Source organism: Dermacentor variabilis, chromosome 1, assembly GCF_050947875.1.
Source record: "Dermacentor variabilis isolate Ectoservices chromosome 1, ASM5094787v1, whole genome shotgun sequence".
Classification (NCBI taxonomy): Eukaryota; Metazoa; Arthropoda; class Arachnida; order Ixodida; family Ixodidae; genus Dermacentor; species Dermacentor variabilis.
Window position 1 is genome coordinate 240,374,100 of NC_134568.1, and position 21,375 is coordinate 240,395,474.

General features: G+C 45.6%; 1 protein-coding gene across 3 annotated transcripts in view; it reads right to left on the reverse strand.

Moving 5' to 3' along the window:
* The window catches only part of Hnf4 (Hepatocyte nuclear factor 4), a 209,670-nt gene that overhangs the window by 83,061 nt on the left and 105,234 nt on the right, over positions 1–21,375 (reverse strand). For all 3 annotated transcript variants that reach the window (XM_075672190.1, XM_075672182.1, XM_075672174.1), the window contains exon 2: positions 5,821–6,084. In XM_075672190.1, coding sequence (XP_075528305.1) covers positions 5,821–6,084 — 264 coding nt within the window. The remainder of the gene's footprint in view (positions 1–5,820; positions 6,085–21,375) is intronic.

The window sequence follows — 21,375 nt, forward strand, 5'->3', positions numbered from 1 at the left end:
ATTACAGGCAAAACAAAAGCAAGCACAAAGCACTATGACAAAAGTTTCAGCAGTACATCAATTTACATCAATTCACAGCGCGTTATTTAACGTCGGTGGAATAATGTAGCTAAGCATTTGGCGACCATAATTCCTTCGCGTTTTAGGCACAAACCACGTGAAGCCAGTGCGGGTAGCATACTTAAGTTCCTTGCATTTCAAAATTGCCAGGTCTAACATAAATGTATTATTCTGTCTTATACTTGCTTTATACCGCCTTAATAGTACATTTTCATGCAGTTGGGGAAGGGGGGTGATGCCAAATGACGCAAAGATCGGTGGGGTATGCTCAAATCTCGAAGCGTTAGCAATATTTCGAACAATACTCTTCTGAAGCATGTGCAGCCGTCTGATATTGGTAAATGACGTGGTGGCCCAGATCCAGATGCACTAATTAACGACTGAAGAGAACAGTGCATTGTACAGCATTTGCTTAACACGCTTCGGTAGGAAATATCACAGTCGGGACACGATACCAACAACCTTTGACAACTTGCCCCTGACCATTTCAACGTGAACAAACATTCACTAATTATCTATTAATTTAGTTACCTTACGGCACATATTGCAATTTACGAATTGCAGCCAGTGAGCTTCCAAGGCGTATCCACTTGGAACAAATTTTGAGGATGACACAAATTTGAGATATTCATTCCCAAAATGTACGACGAAATATATGGGCGCTCCAGGTATTTTTATGCTTCAATGCATGAAACGGCGGTTTCTTAAATAAAAAAAAGAAATCGAACAATAGCTCATTTTTGTAGCAAGTTACAGGGCGCATATCTCCAAACCCGCGCGATCTTTAGAATTCGTACCAAGTGCGCAAGCCTTCCAAGCTCGCTGGCGACAATTCGTAAATTGTAATATGTGCCGTAAAGTAAATAATCTAAAAGTTCATTAGTGATTTCTTGTTAATTAAACGATTATAGAATTCAATTTTTTGTTTCACTAATGTCCGTCGCTTCAAAAAATCCCGCTCAAGGACTAAAATTACGCTATCTGCCACAGGCAATTCATAAAAATTCTATATGGCATTAAAGAAAACACCCCGTATATCGAAATTGCGTTACGTCAGCTGCTGCACTTCATAATGTGCACAGCACTTGCAAGAGAAACTACAATATTAGTTACAACAAAAGTTCCCTAATTAACTTTGCAATGATTATCTTTAGAGCTGAGCAGTAATGGAGCTATATTCATTGAGCACGAAGCCTGTCCCTAGCGCCAGTTTCGAGGAATATGTCTTCGAAATCTGCAGAGAAATGAATTAATGTTTCAGTTAACGCTTCTCAGCCCTGTGGAAAGTGGAGTTCTGATAAGTGTTAAATGGTACACGAGTGCATTTCGCCACAGATTCTAATCGGCTCCGTCGAATTACTATGTGCTTTTCCTGTGGCGCCGTGAGTGTGAGCGTTGTCCTTTATGGTGTGTGACAGCCCACAGGCTTTATTTAGTACATTAGCACGTGTGCCACTCACAAGCTGTTCAACTTATGTTTCAGTTAACGCTTCTCAGCCCTGTGGAAAGTGGAGTACTGATAAGTGTTAAATGGTACACGGGTGCATTTCACCATAGCTTGCACATGAGGCGTGATTGTGCCATTTAAGTAGTTGCTCTCGTGTGCTACGTTGGAAACCCGATTCAATCGTATGAATGTTAGAAAAGCTAGGGAACAAGATTCTTTGCTTCGTCGCATTTGAACGGTATTCAAATACAGCAAATAAAGAACTGCGAGCATACTTCCGACGTAAACTCTAGAAGCTTCTCTTCGTGCAAAAGAACGATAATGTGTTACGAGGAGAAAAACAGCACTAAATGATAAGACGAAGAGAGGGACACAGACCACAGCGCTGACTAACAACCAAGTGTCCTTATTCTTTCAGTCAGCATATATATACTCTACCACTATCTCGAAACACAATAATAATGTTTTCTTATCAGTAGTTCTCCTGTACTCGTAATATTTATAAATATGTTGTTCATGCACCATACACTATGCATGTTGTGTGCGGTTCGGTTGATGTGTGCTACAGGGATACTTTGTTCATTGCACTCACCAAGATAGCTGTGGTTTTGTAGCTTAAGGCAGCACGCGCGCCCCATGGTTAAGAGAAAACGTGAGTCAACAATTTCTGAAGCTACTGTGCATATGGAGGCGCTCGGGTCTTTTCGTTTCCAGTGCAGTTCACTTTCGTCCCCTCACAGGGCAGGTGTTTGTGGTTCTCTTGAAAGGACATATGCATTGGATAGCGTGTCGCAAAGTTGAAACGTCATGTAACGTACTATCAGTGCTGCCTATCCTTGATATAACTTCACCAAATTTTTTTTTCCGGAAACGTTTCTAGTAGGTTCAATATTTGGGACGAGATATTGCCTTGGCAAATTCTCTGTTTATTATTGCATTTCATAAATGTATATACGTACTTCAGCAATTGTGTGGCAACGCATGCTTCTGAAAAAAAAGATACTGCATCAATTCTTGACCTAATCGTTCGGAAGGATATGGCCTTATTCAAAAGCACCGTTGTGCAGAAACGATCGACGATGATTGTCAATGTAAGCGAATAGCCCGAATGAGCGAGCGACCGAACGAGAGAGTGAACGAACGAGGGAGAGTGAGCGAACGAGAGAGAGCGCGCAAACCAACGAGTGAACGAGAGAGCGAGGGGTTTCCTTGGCGAGTCCGACCATCGACCACAGACCACCAACCAGCCAAAAAATGGACGAAAGAGTCAACGAAAGCTATTCGATTTAATGTTCTCTTATTGCGGCGTAGGCCCACCTCGGCAATGCGGTAGCTATGTCATTCAAGTGCGCAGCATAAGGTGGCCAGTTCACTTTCGACTCAACCGGCATCATGTCGTTAGAGGCGGCAAAACACTCACGTAGTGAGATTTCAGTGCATGTTAAGCTACTTCAATAGGTGGCTAACAATTCCGAGCACCCCTAAGGAAAAATCCTATCTTTTAATTCAAACTAAGTGTTTCCATGGGCGCCGACCAAACGCGAACTCCAGTTCATCCGCTTGTTTGAATATGCGGTCATGAGTATACACAGCTGACTCCCACTAGAGCAGTGCAGCCCTTGTGTGCCGACAGAACCACCGTGGGAAACTCACTTCTTGGTAAATCACCACTTCAGTGCCTGAGTTCAAGAGCAAAAGGAATCACATCTACACTGATAACTTTGTCACAGCCACACTATCTGCCATTCCTTGAGAGGACTCTGTCTTGTGGGTATTATCTTGACGCACTCAGCCACTGGACTTCAGTTATGTGCGCTTAACTAGCTGCTCAGTGTTACATTTTGAACCAAATTAATTATCTTCATAATAATAATATTTGGGGTTTTACGTGCCAAAACCACTTTCTGATTATGAGGCACGCCGTAGTGGAGGACTCCGGAAATTTGACCACCTGGGGTTCTTTAACGTGCACCTAAATCTAAGCACACGGGTTAATTATCTTCACTGCCTCGCGAGTTGTCATGCAGTCACTAAAGTCGCCACGCTCAGCCACTACATCTTAGATAGAACCCTTTAACCAGCTGTTCAGTCGGCAGCTTTTGTTTATATTATGGGCCAAATTAGGTTGAATTCAACGAATCGCGAGTGCCGAAGTTCAGGAGCAATATAAATCACTTCCACATTGATGGCTCTGTCACAGCCACACTATCTGGCATTGTTGTGTTGATTGCATCTGTGGGTATTACTATACGTATATCTTCGCACACTCAGCTGCTCGACTCAGCTACAAGCTTTTAATCACCTGCACATCGGACATATTTTGTTCACATTGTGGACTAAAATCAGTCATCTTCACCAACTTACTAGTAGCTATGCTGTTATTGAAGTCACCACGCATACAGGAACAGCTTGTGAGTGACATATGTGCTACTGTATTAAATAAAGCGTGTGGACTGTCACATACCATAAAGGACAACACTCACTCTCATGGTGCTACAGGAGACGCACATAGCAATTCGACGGAGCTGATTAGAATCTGTGGCAAAATGCACTCGTGTACCATTTAGCACTTATCAGAATTCCAATTTCCACAGTACTGAGAAGCGTGAACTGAAACATCAATTAATTGAACAGCTTGTGAGTGACACACGCGCTAATGGACTAAATAAAGTCTGTGGGCTGTCACACACCATAAAGAACAACGCTCGCACTCACGGCGCCACAGGAAAGCACATAGCAATTCGACGAAGCTGATTATTAGTATTTCTGTGTTTCGCGATAGTGGTAGAGTATATATGTGCCGACTGAAAGAATAAAGGCACTTGGTTGTTAGTCAGCGCTGTGGTCTGTGTCCCTCTCTTCGTCCTGTCATTCAGAATTGTTTTTCTACTCGTAACACATTATGGTTCTTTTGCATAAAGACAATCTTCAAAAGTTTCCGTCGGAAATCTGTTCACTGTTATTTCTTTGCTAGATTTGAATACTGTTCAAATGCGGCAAAGAAAGAATCTTGTTGCCTAGCTTTTCTAACACTCATACGATTGAACTTCTCCCGCCGTGATGCAACTTTACTGTGCCGCCTCTCGTTAGGGGTGGCTTTTACAAAGGCCTAGTCATTCCAGTCCGCCACACCGATCTGTAACTCGTGCAACTGTGAAGAGACGATTGAGCACGTGTTGTGTTTTCCTGATCTCTATGACAACGAACGCGACGTTCTTCAGAGGGTGTTAAACCGATTAGATAACAGACCATATTCAGAGAATAAGATTCTCGGACCATAGCCCCATGCGTCGCAGGCTTACAAAGCGACGCGAGCAATGCTACATTTCATGAAAGCGGCTGGCCTCAGTGACCGATTATAGGCATGAAATTATGGACATCCGCATGTACTCAGACCGATAGTGCCTCCTTCCCTCCTTCTCCTTTCTTTTCTTCCCTTAAACCCCTTCCCCTGTGTAGGGTAGCAAACCGAACGTGCGTTTAGTTGACCTCCCTACCTTTCCTTTCTTCCTTTTCATCCTCCGCCTCCTATACGATGGAATCGGGTTTCCAACGCAGCACACGAGAGCAGCTAATTAAATGGCACAATCCCGCCTCATGCGCGAGCTGTGCAAGTGGCTTTTACAACTTTGTTGATGGGCGAAAGCACAAAACTGTCACAAGTTTGGTGAGACCGCCCAGCTGTACTTAGTATCTTTCCGCAGGTAGTACTTCCTCCTTGACATGGATAACGGGCAGAGCACTTCAAACAGCTCGCTTGCGTGTTCGCCCCAAGAGTGAACCCTGTGACAAACAGTAAACAAAATGCGGTGAATGTATAGCGTGGAATAAGATCAATCTTTTACTTGAGCTTCGTCTTACCTTTTTTCCTTGTTCAAAACTTCCTTCTTGGCGTTAAACGAACGTCCAACTCACTCTGATGAAGTGTAAACCTCTCCAGTATATTAATAATGCCTTTCCCTTCTTTCTCCCTTACTCCATTGAATAAAAGTTCCCGCGCTGCGCTTACAAACTTCCCGTGCTGCGCGAGATAGTTTTGCACCACAAGCCGACGTTGGTGGCGTCATCAAGTAAGTATAAAACATGCCACCGCGCTCTGCGTACGCCGCAGCGTGGGAAGCTTCCCTTGGGCTTTCGATGTGCGTCTCGGCTGCAGATATCATAGTGCTGCAACACACTGAAAGCTGATCGCGGACGACTACAGCTTCCGAAGCGCTATCAGGTGAGCCGCGAGAGAAGAGCAGAGAGCTCCTCTCGCTGAGGCTCCACACACGCGGTGCGCGTGAGGGATTCCTTTGTCTCCCGATACGTACCTTCTTTTTTCATCCCGGCACGAAAACACTTTTTGAGGCGGCAGTAGCGACACCGGTTTCTTTTGTCTTTGTCCACAACGCAGCTCCGGTTGAAACTGCACGAGTACCGTTGGTTCTTGCGGACGCTGCGTCGAAAAAATCCTTTGCAGCCATCACAGCTGGCGGCACCGTAGTGTTTTCCGGTCGCCCGGTCACCACAAATGGCACAGAACTGACTCAGTGTAGACGTTCCGCCTTGTTGGCCGCTGTACGCCAGCTCCGAGTCTGTAGGAGCGAGAGAGAAAGAGAAAAAATGAACAGTGAGCACTCTGTTGTGCCGACGGCTACAATCTTGTACATTTCGATGCATGTTCGTTTTGTCACATTGAATGCCGAGGGGCGACAAGCGGGCGATATTTTAAGAAAGGAAATATTACGTAAATTGCTGCACAGCTATAAACGTGGGCAACCTTTTTGCCCCATTCTAACGCCGTATTACATCCTCACTGCACCACATGTAGCGCAACGCTGCCTAGGTAATATCGCCTTTCACAATAGCAGGAAACATTTAAAGTACAATGAGCGGTAGCAGTGCAGCGAAAAACAGTTCTGCTCGCCAATGGTTGAGCAATCTCGCAAAAGCGCTAGTAAAATGAGCCCGTACAAGAGCAAGCCATTGGAAAACTATCCGCGATGAAAATATCTACAGAAGGAACGATGGCTTCCTCGATAAACAAACCGTCAGCACACATGAACAATGTGCCCAATGACAGAAATACCCCGGTCGCTGAGCAGGCATGGATCTGCTCATTGGCACGTGGTCTAATTCCCAAAAGCTGACTCCATTATTTTATTCCAATTTTGCGCGGATTGTGGCATGGTGGCGTTCACACTTTCGCAACACAAGCACTCAACGAGCGCCTTACTTGGCGGGGAGTTCAGTGCGTCGTTATTTATATACCCTTATCAGCGCTTGACGGGCACCTCGGGCAGCGCTGAGTAGAACACAGGGAGCGTTGTGTGGCCGCCTTTCCCTCCTATATTGCGTCGTGCTCAATAGCTGACAGCCTGTTGCGTCAGCCGACAACCTGAGCAGGATTCCGTTATGTCCTTAGGTCTTATTCACACCGCCGTCAAACGCTCCGTCGCGTCACAGTCACGGTACCGGTTTTCGTCAAGGGAAAGGGTTTCCGAATCGTTTTCTCCCCCAACATTCGCAGTTTCACCCGAAAGGCGAATCACTGATTGTGATAGCAGATTAGCACATAGCTATACGAAGTAAGGATAGTACATTTATCGAACGTGTAAACATAAACATTCGCTTACTAACTAAATCAACAAGCACGGTGTCACGCGCGCATAGGTAAACATGAACACATCTCGCTCGCTGACCGCGGAAACTCTGTCAAAACGCTGGAGTGAGGAATCGCGGCAGCAGCAGCGAATTAATTGACTTTCGTGTATCTCTCACTTCAGCGCGAACGAAACGTCGAAAGCACAGTGCATACGAAGCTACCAGCATAATGCGCACTCTGCAAACCTCGCAGATCGCTTTGAAGATGAGGCTCGCACGGGCGCACATTCTGGCCACGTCGCCAATCGCTTTCGAGATAAGGCGCCCGCACGGCCGCGCCGTCAGCAACAGGTGCCAGAGAAGAACGCCCCCCCCCACCTCCCCCTCTCTCGCCTCACCCCCGTACCTCGTGCTGGACGAAGAGGGCGCGTTCCCGCCCCCCCTACCTCTCTCGTGCACGCGAGATTGAGCCGCGTTCGCACGCTCACCCTCGCACGCTTTCGCTCGTACATACAGCATGTGGCGCGCGGCGACGATTTGATCACCATTGAACTTTATACGGAACCTGACGGCGACGGCGACGCCGACGGCAGAAATGCGCCTATGTCAGATGTAAGCGCCGCGGGGTGCCGCTAGAAGATCGGAGCGGCCACCCAAGCTCCGTGAAGAACGAAGAGAACGGGTGCACGAGCACAGGGGAAGAGGGCGATCTCGCAGTGTTCGAACCAGGCGGGCAGCAGTTCCGAGCTCCTGGGTTGAACGAGGCGAGAATTCCTGCCAGGCGAGACGTCCGTAACAAGGTGCGGAGGATCGCGGAGCCGAGTATGGACGAGGACGACCGAGGAACCAGGGCTCCTGCTGTCAGTGCTCGAGACGCTGGCTGACCCGAGGGCCGCCGGTCCCTGAGCTGCCGCGCCTGAGCTGTGCCGAGCAGCGTTCCAGTCTGGCACGGATGTTGCTGTGCTAGACGCGGTCCTCACGTGCGACCGCCGCACGTGGATTGCGAGCGGCGTATGAGCTGGGCACCCAGGCCGTGCTGGACGTGCGACTGTAGCACGTCGGTCGCGAGCGGCATCCGAGCCGGACGCCAGGGCCGCGCGGAACAAGGCGTCCCCTGGCTACTGCCGCTGCGGCTCCTGAGCGTGCCGAGCCCGAGAACCGTGCTGAACGGGGCCTGAGCGTGTCGTCGTCGCAGCCAGCTCGAGCACGGGGGAACCCACAGTGCCGTGACGACCGAACCGTGAGCCTCACAACACGGGACTGTTTCAGCCCGTTCATACCCGTGTGCTGATTGTGTGCATGTGGACGCACTGACTGCCGTTACGCAGGTTATCAACTCTCTCTCTCTCTCTCTCTCTCTCTCTCTCTCTCTCTCTATATATATATATATATATATATATATATATATATATATATATATATATATATATATATATATATATATATATATATATATATATATATAAAGGTTGCTCTGATTTTTATAAACGCACCTAAATAACTCTGTATTTCTTCCGCATCACTGCGCACTAGCAAAAGTGCCGAATAGTCCTGAACACTACAGCGTGGAATGTCCATGTGATCGCTATCACAATATAACAGGTTGCCGGCGACGCAAAGCGGTGCTCTACCTTTCTGTCGCCAGCACGGCGACGGAGCCCCGCCCCTACAGAATGGACCAATCAGTAATTAAGAAGCCGTTGCTAAATACAGCCATCTTACAGAGATGACGCTGGGACAAGCAGGGGCTGCTGCTTTCCTTACGTCTGCGTTCCACGTGTGGCACATCGAATACTGAGCTGTGGGTTTCGGTGATATATTTAACAGTTTTAACATTCTTTAAAAGTTATTTAAGTGAATCAATGCATACTGTAGATTATATTTAGGTTTTGGCGAACACGGGGGGGGAGGGGGGGGACCGGTCAGTCAACACTATACAAAACCGTTCTGCTGTTGACGTCACCACCGCAGTGGTCTGTTCGAACACTGCTCCGTCGCGCATGCTGTGCGTTTTCTTTTTTTTTTTTTTTTTGCGTGACAGTGACGCGACGGAACGTTTGACGGCTGTGAGAATGAGGCATTATGGAAGAGGCGACAACAGCCGCACGTATACAGGGCAGTGGAGCTGCACAGGGTTTGTAGCGCGTACTTCGTTCCTGTTCTATTGGTGACACAGAGGCCGTGTTTTCTAACGGTCCATTAAATTTTTCATTCTTCTTGCCTTTAGACACTGGCACCGGACGTCGCCGTTAACGCCAGAAACGTTGCGACATATGATAAGAAGAACGGAAAATGAAAGGTAAAGAGACAAAATACTGGTCCGTACGCACATAGTTTGAACATGATCAGTTGTGCTTGCGCTTGCCGCACACAGTTCATGCGTGGTATAAGTGTTTGTAGATCTAAAATCAAGAAGGAGGGCCGGCAAGTGGAGTAACACAGTGTGGTATAAAACTTGCAAAGATGGATAAGGTGCCTCAGAAAGGCTGGCCTACATTTAAATAAATGGACCTATCTTCGTCAAGGTCATTTGACAATGATAGGTATGCCTATCAATAGCAAAGCCAGGGAAGGAATTTGATCCCTTGGGATTTTTGCTTGCACGATAACACTGTTTATTTTTCGTACTCTTTAGCGGCAAGCCTTAAAAGAAAAGCAATCAGAAATTAGGTGTGGTCATAAGTTTCTCTAATATACAAACACAGCCTGGTATGTCTTGCGGTACCTCCTTCCGTTCTCTGCAGCAGTTTACGTGCAATACAGCCTATTTCACTGCTATATTTCACCCGTATTCAACGTAAAGTAAAACAAGCTGTATTTCCCCATTTGCAGCGTCGGTGTAGTTAGTAGGTGTTCTTGTGAGCTCTGCTCTTCAAGGGGCCCTGAAACACTTTTCTAACTAATCGTAGAATGGCCTCACTGTTAAAGTACGTCGCCCCACGAATATCATGCCGCAAAACTTTTTTAATCCTTCAACTATAGCTGGACTTATCGCACCGAAACCCGGCTTTCTCCCTCTTTTCGTCTCTGCTAGCGCGCTGGAAGCTCCGCAGCGGAGAAACCAAGACGGCAAAGCCCCGGCCAAAAGTTGAATATCGCGGTGGCGAAAGGGCTCGTCGCACCGTAATAACACTAAGCTATAGACGCATCACGGCGCTGCCATTTCGGAGGTCACGCACAGGACACGTAGCTAAGCGCAATGCAAAGAGGAAATTATTTTTTGTCTTTTTCAGACAGCAGACAGATATATATATATATATATAGTTTATTTAATTAAGTCAAAATATGCAGCTATGTATTGCTAAGAACGTTCTCGCGATCACACAATCAGCCAATAGCGTTGGTCGGCCAACTGCCTTCGATGACGATATTGCGATGCGAGAGCAAGCGACTGTTCGCTGCTTTTGACACGAGATTGTCCATTCCCTGCTGCATGCAGAGCAATATTATTCGGCTCACATGTTCACAGGAGCCTCGTTAAATGATCGGCAACAATATTTTACTATGCTGACAAAGTGTTTCAGGGTGCCATTAAACATATCAGGTGCTCGTTTGTTTGTTTGTTTATTTGAAATACAGAATTTTTAGATATCACGTGCCGTAGATAGCACAATTCTAGCCCTTATTTACTCGAAGAAGCGGAGATTACTTGCACGAGAAATAGAAATGCATAATGACCTCCTTAACAAATTTTTACTACTTAAGTGTTTAACTAATTACTTTACGGCGTACGTTGCAATTTAAGAATTGTAGCGGGCGAGTTCGGACGGAATATCCATTTGGAACGAATTCTCATAATAACACCAGTTTCAAAATATTAATTCCCGAAGTTTGTGACGAATCACATTGACAGTCCCGTTACCTCTGCGCTTCAATGCTTAAAGCGGCGTCTCGTTAAGAAACTAAGAGGAAATACAGTGCATTTTTACGGCAAGTTCCACGGCTCACATCTCGAAAGCGGTGCCATCCTTGCAATTCATTCCAACTGGATATGCATTGACAACTCATCGGCTATATGTACAATAGAGTAATTAGTTAAAATTTTATTTCATGAGCTCTTCATTAAATATTCAATTATGTATTTCGGTTTATTATGCAAGTAATATCCGCCTCGTTTAGTAATCCAGTTAGTTCAATAGTTATACCTATGCAGTCTGCCACGGGCAATTTTTGTTTTAATTCTGTACAGTCTAAAAAAACTGTGTATAAAGAGACCCTCGGTGCATAAAATGTCACTTGTCAATCGCTCCTCTAATTGCCAGCGGCACAGCGACTGTGAATCTGTTTTGTAATGCAATCAATGCCTTGTTCTTTGAATTCTATACCCGCAATACCCTAATTAAATGGAGAGGTGCACGATATTCACTGAATTATCGCAATGAGGGACTGTCAACATTTATATAGACCACGTTTCATCAATCTAAAAACTTAGGTATACTTTATTAGCCCTTAAATGGATACTAAAGAGAAAAGTGATTTCTGCTGTATCAGTAAATTACCCTTCTACAATACCACAAAACCCACTCTTACAACGATATCAGGCTTGATAAGCGAGAAAAAGTGCAATAACAAAATACAGGTGGCGACGTCTCCTCGAAGTTTTCGCACCAGCTTATTGTCACATCATGAATTTTGACAGAGTCTTGTAGGGCCTAGTTAATTCTTTAGCCGCAAAGATAGACTGAATTGTATTGAAAAGAGCCACAGTTTGAACAAGGTGAGTTTGGGTCACTTTAGCCAAACCAACGTGGCCTAAATATGAAAAAATACATTGAAATTCGTGACGCCACGATGACGTACCAGCGTTCACAATTGCACGATAAATTCAAAAGCTGAAACTTTCACCGTTATTTTCTCTTTCAATAATCAACTTACTATTTCGAAACTAACGACAACAGAATTTTCAAAGAACGCTTTATCCGTCAAAAGTGATTTAGTATTTTGTTTTAATGTCACTTTCAGGTATGGGGTAACGCAATGTGTTCATGGGGCTGAAGATTAATATGCAGAAGACAAAGATAATGATAAATAACCAAGCAAAGGAACATGAGTTTAAGATCGCAAGTCAGCCTCTAGAGTCTGTGAAGGAGTACGTTTACCTAGGTCAACTAATCATAGGGAACCCTGACCATGAGAAGGACATTCACAGAAGAATAAAAACGGGTTGGATCGCATACGGCAGACATCGTGAGCTCCTGACTGGGAGCTCACATATGGGGCCGAGACTTGGAGACTGACAAAGAAGCTTGACAACAAGTTAAGGACCACGCAAAGAGCGATGGAACGAAGAATGGTAGGCATAACTTTAAGAGACAGAAAGAGAACGGCTTGGATCAGAGAGCTAACGAGTATAGACGATATTCTAATAGACATCAAGAGAACGAAATGGCGCTGGGCAGGTCATGTAATGCGCAGATTAGATAACCGTTGGACCATTAGGGTGACAGAATGGGTACCAAGAGAAGGGAAGCGCAGTAGAGGACGGCAGAAGACAAGGCGGTGCGACGAAATTAGGAAATTTGCGAGTGCTAGTCGGAATCGGTTGGCGCAGGACAGGGGTAATTGGAGATCGCAGGGAGAGGCCTTCGTCCTGCAGTGGACATGATGATGATGATGATGATGATGGTGATGATGGTGATGATGATGATGATGAATGTGTTCACAAAGTATGAGGAAGAGAAGAGAGGACAGGCAGGGAAATTAACCAGACACACGCCCGGTCTGATACCCTGCACTGGGGGAAGGGCATACAGGGATTAAAAAGGAGAGAGAGCAGAGTTTCGCGCACATTTGAAGGTGCGCACCGAGCCTACAAACGGTCGCCAAGACCTGTCGACTTGAGGTACTACAATAACGTTTTCGTGGCTTTCTGTGCGACCGACGGGCGCAGCCACGGTCCAATGATTTTCGTTTCCGAAAATAGTCTAGAGTCCAGCTAGTTCAATGCTGTCCAGAGAGGTCCACACTCGACGTCGTACCGGGGACAGAGACAAAATATGTTCAATTATTTCTGTTGTTCCAAAAGAGTCCCACATGGGCGTATCCCCTGTTCCTATGCGTAACGAGAAGGCCTTCGTATGTGCCACGCCGAGCCAGAGAAGGCACAACAATGATGCTTCAGAGGGAGAAACTTTCGATGGCGCTTGTAGATTTAGCAATGAATCAAGTATATGCAAACTACATTTCGGGAGGATGGGAGAAGACCAATATTTGTGTACCATAGGTTTAGCAACGAAATGAAGATTTCTTGCAGTGTTGGTTCTGAATAAGGGGATCGGAACTGATTGAGTTCTTACATGGGCGGACCGGGCCGCTTCGTAGGTGACGCCGTATACCCAGTCTTCATTAATGGGCACATTATCAACTGTGGAAAGACCCGTCCATTCTTGGTTGTAATACTCAACCGGAATCTTTCGTGGACCACTCATTGCGCGTACCCGAAGAAAAAGCTGTCTTCTGTTACCCATGTAGCGAGATTCATGAGCGGGAAAACGTGGGAAACATCTGCACGTTTTATGCTTCAGTTGTACATCGCTCTATTTCTCTAATTTCTGCTCTACAGCCTTCCAGTGTTGTCCAGTACGTGCAAGTAAAATGTACGCTCATTGGAGAGCTTACAGGGCCATCCATTGCGCATGTGTTAAGAACTTCCTGACTGCCATTCAACATCTGCAACAATCGTGCTCACCAACGATCATGCCATCTAAACATACGTTGCTGTGGATTGTCTTGGGGCGCGTATTCGTCATCTTTTCCGCGACCCTAATCACCGCTTGGAGTTCTTACCCTGGCAGAGACCTCGTGCCACGTTTGCTGCAGTTATTATCACCCGTTAAAATTGTCTTCCGTTAGGATACACGCCAGGAGCAAGGCCTTCATTCCCCTTGTGGTGTCTCAAACAGTCTCAGGCACAAACAGATGACGCTACTATTAATGACTGAGAGGTACGGGGACCGAATACAGAAATATACCGATGGTTCGGTCGCTACTACCAGCTCTTCAGTGGGCGTTGTCGTTCTGGCGACACAAACTACAATCAAATTCAAACTGTCACAAATGACAACATCAACGGCGGCAGAACTTGCTGCCATGCGTGGTGCTGTAAAATACTTCCTGCAAGATACATCTCGGATATGGATCATTTTTACGACTCCAAGACAGCACTTGAGAGTCTGCATTTTACCCTATATCGCAATATTTGTGAGCAGCTTGTATGTGAGATAGAAGAGGACCACCATCAAGCTGTCGACAAAGGGCATTAAATTATAAGTCAGAGGCTTTTAGGACATACATGCATTGCTGGTAATGGCCATGTAGTATGTGTATTGTAGCAAACTAAGCTTTTATGACACAGCAGTAATGATTCCTATAACGTACTAAAATGTTAACGTATGCAGTGGGATCGAGCGGACGCTGATTGTTCCGGTGAAAAGCGATCCACAGCGAGCGCCGTATTTACTCATGCAAGACCTGTACTTTCTTTTTTTTTTTGTACCGAGTGCAGGCATACACGAGCCTGACTTAAGGCTACTCATTGAAGCTTCGAACTGCGCTCAGACTGCTATGGAAATAAAGAAAACCAATGTTGGCCGACTATGAAACCATTTACAGTCACCGGCCGATTTTTCGTACACGCACTAGTGTCATCTTGTAGCGGGAACAGGCACACGAGTTGGCACATGACGCTTACTGAAACTTTTTTTCTCCAGATTTTCGCACTCCAAAGTGGGACTGTGGGACTTACACGGAGGGCGAGCCTTACACGACTAAGTACGGTAACTCACGCGCATAAAAATCTGCATGAATCCCTTCGTCGAATTGTGAACTGCCAATGCACGCTGTTTTTTTTAACATAGTAAGAATATTTGGAATTTCTTACTTCATCGTGTATCGTTTATAGCATAACGTTGTGCAGGGGAATTCTGTTACACCTATAGAAATGCAAGTTTTTCTGCATGAACTCGTTAAATAAAGTATGGCGCCTGACTGCAAAGATGGCAGATATTAGAGTGATCAAGACACAATGTGCAAGAAAGAACTGGCTCAATGCTTGCTTGCTTGCTCGCTTGCTTGCTTGTTTGCTTGCTTGCGTGCTTGCGTGCTTCTTTCTTTCCTTCGTTCTTTCTTTCTTTCTTTCTTTTAAGCGACGGGGTAATCTTGAAAAAGGGCCTCGCTTGCAGGGCTCAGCGTGTCGCCGATGAACACCGCACGGTGCAGTGCTCACGGTATGAAGCGCGTCAATTTAGGGCTAGCTAATTAACGCGCATGCTTTCGTTTCCACCGTCTGCACTTCATGTGACATCAGGGCGATTTTGGCTCGTACACTTATACAAGAGTCAACATCACCTTTAGTGGCCACATTCGAAGCGACATGACATGGTAATTGCACATGTGTAATTGCGCATATGAAGTGTTCTATACTCAGACTTTCCCTGTTGCGTTTCATTCCATGACCACTGTACAAAGATCGGGGCACTGGAAACGTAGCTTAGAAAATTAAGTGACCGGTTTGTCTGAGAGCTTATTTCTGGCTTTATAGTTAGGCGTAGCCGTTTCAGTTTAAGCATGATGTAAATTACCCTATTCAGCACACGACCTCAACATGGGAGCGCTTAGATCCGAAGAGACGAGCTCGACCGAGTCGGTGTGATCGAGTTGCATGGCACATGCAGATAAAGAGAGAAAATATTTATTTAGAGGAAAAGCGGAGAAGTTGGCCAGAGGAGTGTGCCCCATTCAGCATCGGCTAGCTTCTTAGCTGGGCTGTGTCCAGGACAACAACATCAGAGGAACACCTCGTTAAAAAGATTGCTGCAAGTATTACCATCGGCAATGAATCCGGCATCTGAGTTCTTCAAGAATGGCGACCAAGGTGCGGTACATGAGGAGCGCCAACTAGATTTTATTTCGGCATCAACGCAACATGCTTCAGAGGCAACGGCGCGAGTAACAGAGGAACGTAAAATTGATGTGCCAGATAATAGAATATAAGGAATCCGTTCGCAAAGAAAGCTCGTGAAGCCGTAATTTTACAGTGCAACTTTGACCTCCAGCAACTTGATTGCGTTTCTGTGATATGGGTGCGAGATCAGTCGAAGAAAAACTCACAGCAACAAGGTGCTAAATCTACACTCGTAGCCTCCAGTAAGGAAGGAGCGTGTCACCCCCACAGAGTTAATAGCCATACAGAGCACGACTGGGGCGAGTGGAGCACAAGCCTCCGCTTTGGTTTGCGCTGCAAGCCTGTTCATCAATGAGAGAGAGCGAGAAACAAGAAAAGACAAGGGGGTCATCCAGACGGACGTTTGGCTGCCTAACCTGCACGCGGGCAGGGGGATGACAGATTCAAAGAAAAAAGGAGAAAGCAAAAGGAAAGATAGCTCACGCGCAAAGCAGTAGACGCAGGGTGACTACTCGTATAAGCGTCCTTTGAGGTCCGTTGATGTTAGGAAAGTCGTCAGAGGTCACGTAGCTTTCTCCCACACAATATCTTTCCCGCTGTAAAGACTCGAACGTCCAGTTAGATAAGCGTGCTTCGAAGTGGCTAGCGCTGGACTTCGAGGCAGCCGCTCAAGCAAGCAATGGGAGAAGACTCTATTATGAAGAGAAAGACGAAGTTTTCGAACACGGTGCCGCTGTACTTTGCTGCTCGCTTTTTACTTTAGTTTTCACTAGTTGTGTACATTGTGCCAGACTTCATTGCTCAGGAATTCAGTGAGAAGTGTAGCGACCTATGAGCCCCATTGAAACTAGGCACGAAGCCTTCATTGCCTTTTCCCTCGAAGTGTCTCCAACCGCTACGGCGGTAGGCAGCCGAGAACGACAGCACGAGCCCTATAACCACCAATATGTTTTGCGGCACATGAGCGCAATGCAGGAGCACGTCTAAGATTCTGCCAACACACACCATGCGAATGGCATCATCAAGCCGGCACGGCTAGCCTCTGAACATCAAAGCGCTGATGGCCCGACTCCGGTGACCATGGTGCAACCCAACGACGGTCATAGCAAGAGACCTAGTCTTGATGTAACACACAATCAGGAGATCTGCAGTGCTTCAAAGTATGACCTAAGTGATTACGAAGTCATTGAGTGTGATGAAGCACCCTTCACATTCCTGACGTGCAGAAGGAAAATACGTGAAGGTGTCCCGGTGGTGCTCCGACTGTCAGAACGACACAATTTTGGCAAGTAAATACAAATCATGCTGCCTCAGAAATTGTCTCGGCCGCAAAGGACAAAGTTCACGCGTTCCGAGTAAATAGAGACGGCAGTTGTTCAGTAAGTGTTACCTCAGTGGCATCTGCGAAAAACCTGCTTTTGCTGCATGAAGTAGCAGGACTAAAAGTTAAGCCCTACATACGGGCTTCGTACACTCGAAATGTTGGAAAGATTAATCACGTCTCACTCCAGCACACTGAAGGACAAATATTCGAATTTTCGGAACATTTGGGAATAATGTCAGACAGCCGCTAAGCAAGGTACTACCGTCTGGAGGATGGTGCAGTTGCATCCCGTTCTCTGTACCCTGTAATCCTTCACATCAAGGATGACAAACCAATACCTCAGAGAATTCGGCTTCACCAGCCATCCGGTCGAAGAATACATTGATCCTGCCTTGAGCTGTAATAACTGTCAGAGGTTTGGACACCTAGAAAAAAAAACTGGTGTGGGTCATGTCAGTGTAAAATCTGCTTCGAGGACCATGAGCACGCTGAATGCAAGTCTGTGCAACAGCCTAAATGTGCAAATTGTGCAGGTAACAATACGGCTTTCTTCTCAGGATGTCCACAGAATAAGGCCGCAGCCATGCTGCGCAAACATGAATTGATTCATGGGAAGCAACCACGACAAAAGGAGCCTCTTTCGAATCTTGATGCAGTAAGCCCAGCGTTAAATCTCATGTTTGCAGCAACGGAACAAAAATCAAAAGAATCATCGTATTCGTCGGGGTTAAAGCAACAAGCTGGGCAAGGGTCCCAGAGAGAGCGGAGTCATCATTCTGCTACGACTACTGAAGGAAACACATCACAACAATATCAGCGACCTAACCTAGAGCAACCTCAGCGATCGTTTCACAACACCCGTGAGCTATCACCGCAAATGGCGGCTGGAACATCGGCATTCCAGGATAACACCGCGCCTCTCAGTGTTGGAGAGATGATTCTACCCATGCAGTTCGAGCAATTGCCACAGCTCTACCTACAATGAACAAGATTTCAGAGGTAAAGGCACTGTTGCCTATGGAGCCATAAATGAGTCAGCTAATTTTCGCAAGTTAGTTGCACTATACAGCTTCCCTGTGCTGTGCTTACAAGAGGATGTAGTACGTGATGACTTCCGTCTTTCTGATTACATAACATATACATCGTCTCGTCCAGCTAAACAGCATAACAATGGTCTGCATTGTAAAAGACTTGCCCTCTCACCTTATTTAATCAAGCAGTTGAGATTTTCAATATATAGCCTGCAATGTATATCTTGCTAACATATGTGTAACAGTCGCAAGCATATACCTACAAGCATCGAGAAGTATTACGATTGATGATGTGGCAAACACCTTTAGCGTCACAAGATCAAACGTTATCATATGTGGGGACGCACACAACGTAACATGGGGGAGTAATCATTGTGATGCCCGTGCGAATATCGTTCGATGCACCGCGGAAAGAGTCAATCTGTCAGTATTGAATAATGGATCTTTGACATTTATGCGAGGATATCACTACGCCAGTTGCAGAGACGTAACACTGTGCTCTAATGATCCTGACGCAGGAACACGTAGAAGCGATAACTTCCCAATTCCCATATCACATCCACGATTAAAAGGTACTGCGAAACGAAGATACGTGGATATAATAAATTAGTACCTCTTTCGCCAACACTTGTCCAGTAGAGTGTATTGTGAATCTGACGTAGAGAAACTCGCATCAGTGATACAAGAAACAATGAAAATATGTTCGGAACAGGTGCCCATTCCTGATGAGTACACATCACTTGATGGAGAATATGAACATTTCAGAGATGAAAGAAGCAAAGCAGAAAGAGCTTATCTTCGGAGTGGAAATATAGAAGCGTATCGAAATTGGCACCAAATCCACTCAGTCATGCGGAGACGACTACAAAAATTGCGGGGGGGGGGGGGGTAATACAACTTGAATTTTGCGATACGTTGTCTCCCCTCCCAATAGTCATCCAGACTGTCTCCCAGTCTGGATGACTATTCGTGCATTAAATAAGCGGCCCTATTGTTCAAACTCAACCATTTCGTGCTCTCGCAATAACCAAGGATACTTCAGAATTTGTGATTCCTGACGAATTCTGCAAACTTATAACTAGAACATCCCGATCCCATGACAGGATTTCGAAGGCGGCTATGCGCCATGAATGCAATTTCGGATATCGTTACCTACGTTGAACATGAACTAGCTCGAGGAAATATCACAAAAGCATTTTTTACACATTAAAAGAGCCTTCGACACAGTCAGCTACGCTCATATATTGTGTGGCCTGCTAGAACTGGGAGTCTCTGGCAGGGTGATACGGTGATACCCAACTTTTCAATGGCAGATCAATATTTATTCAAACCAGCGAAGGGAAAAAGTTCCTCTCATAATATTATTCAAGGAGTCCCACAAGGCAGTGTTTTAAGTCCTTTTCCCTTTAATCATGCGATGGCGGATTTACCGCGGAGACTTCCACTTGCACTACATTACTCTCTATATACGGATGATGTTTGTATCTGGATCTGTGGTTCATGTGTCTGCCTCGTTCAAATAACTTTGCACGAGGGCCAATACACTGTGGACAAATTCTTAAAGAGGAATGGAACTGCCTTACAGTAAGACGGCTGTGCTAACCTTCACTAGAGGATATCTAAAAGACTTTCCGCTGTGCCTTGAGGGAAAACCCTTAAACATAGGAAATCACACATTTTTTCTGGTTATACTAGACAGACAACTTTTTTAGAATTCTCACATTAAAGCCCTCGAAGAACAAATAAACTCAATAATGCATGTTCTTTATCACGTAGCAGGCACAACATGGGGAGGGTCGATTTCATCACTATTAAAATTACATAATGCACTTATAAAGCAAAAGATAGCATGTTCCTCACCTGTTCTGCATAGAATCTCCGGTTGACATGAAGAGCGACTTCAATGACTCATAGCTAGGATGGTTTTAATATGCTAAGGCGTTCCTCGACCAACCTCAAGTTACTTAGTAATTGCAAAGGCACGTCATCCTCCATTTCCTGTATGAGGATGGTTGAAACCTGTCTACACTACTTTTGTGTTTCAGTGCAGAACAAAAGGCACCCATTAGGAATTGCACTTATTGAGACAGAAAAGGCGAGCATCAACACAGCGATTCAGGTGCACAAAAATATATTGCCACATCACGAATTTTCAATCTCAGATATCTCCTACCCTCCATGGCGACTCGTAGCCCCAAAAATTGAACTTTCTGTAGAAGGAATTATTTGCCAACAAGACATGCTTGTGCTAGCAGCCCAACAAGCGTAATACCAGATATACTTTCGATACCTATATTCAAGTGCGCATACAGATGGTTCTTGTCAAACAAATTCTTCTACAGCTGCCTTAGTCATTCCAGAATGGAACCAAATATAGACGTTTAAACTGTCTCAGGCGACATCATCAACTACAGCCGAGCTTTTTTCAATATTCTCTAAATTCGATACATAAATACAATGCAAAAATGGAAACAATGGGCCATCCTTTGTGACTCGCAGGCAGCTTTGTCTTCACTTCATGGTGACATCAGCAATTCGCAATACATGGCGCTAGTTTACGGACACTAAAGTAACTCACGAAAGCAAGTGAAGAGAACCGCACAATAATGTTCCAGTGGATACTCGGTCACACCAATATCCCTGGGAATGTTGAAGAAGACAGGCAGCTGAACAAGGGCATGTTAATAAAGCCACATATAGTCTCCCTCTAACGCAAGGCGAATTGCGGCGCATACTAAGACAGATGACAGCCCGTGGTTGCAAAGCGACATGGTGTGATCAGAACTCAAAATTTTGAGATTTATTTCACATTGACCTTTCCGTTCAATTTAAGGTCCCGTCCACATTGGATACAACCAGAGCCTTTTAAACGCTCATTCACCATCTGCGGTTCGGCACTGCGTACAAAAATCCCTTTTCCCAAAACAGTTCCAAGAGCTGATAGACCGGAATGCAGTTGTGGCCACACGGATGAGGATGTGCAGCATCTTCTGTTAGAATGTCCGCGACATCACAAGGGCCTTGC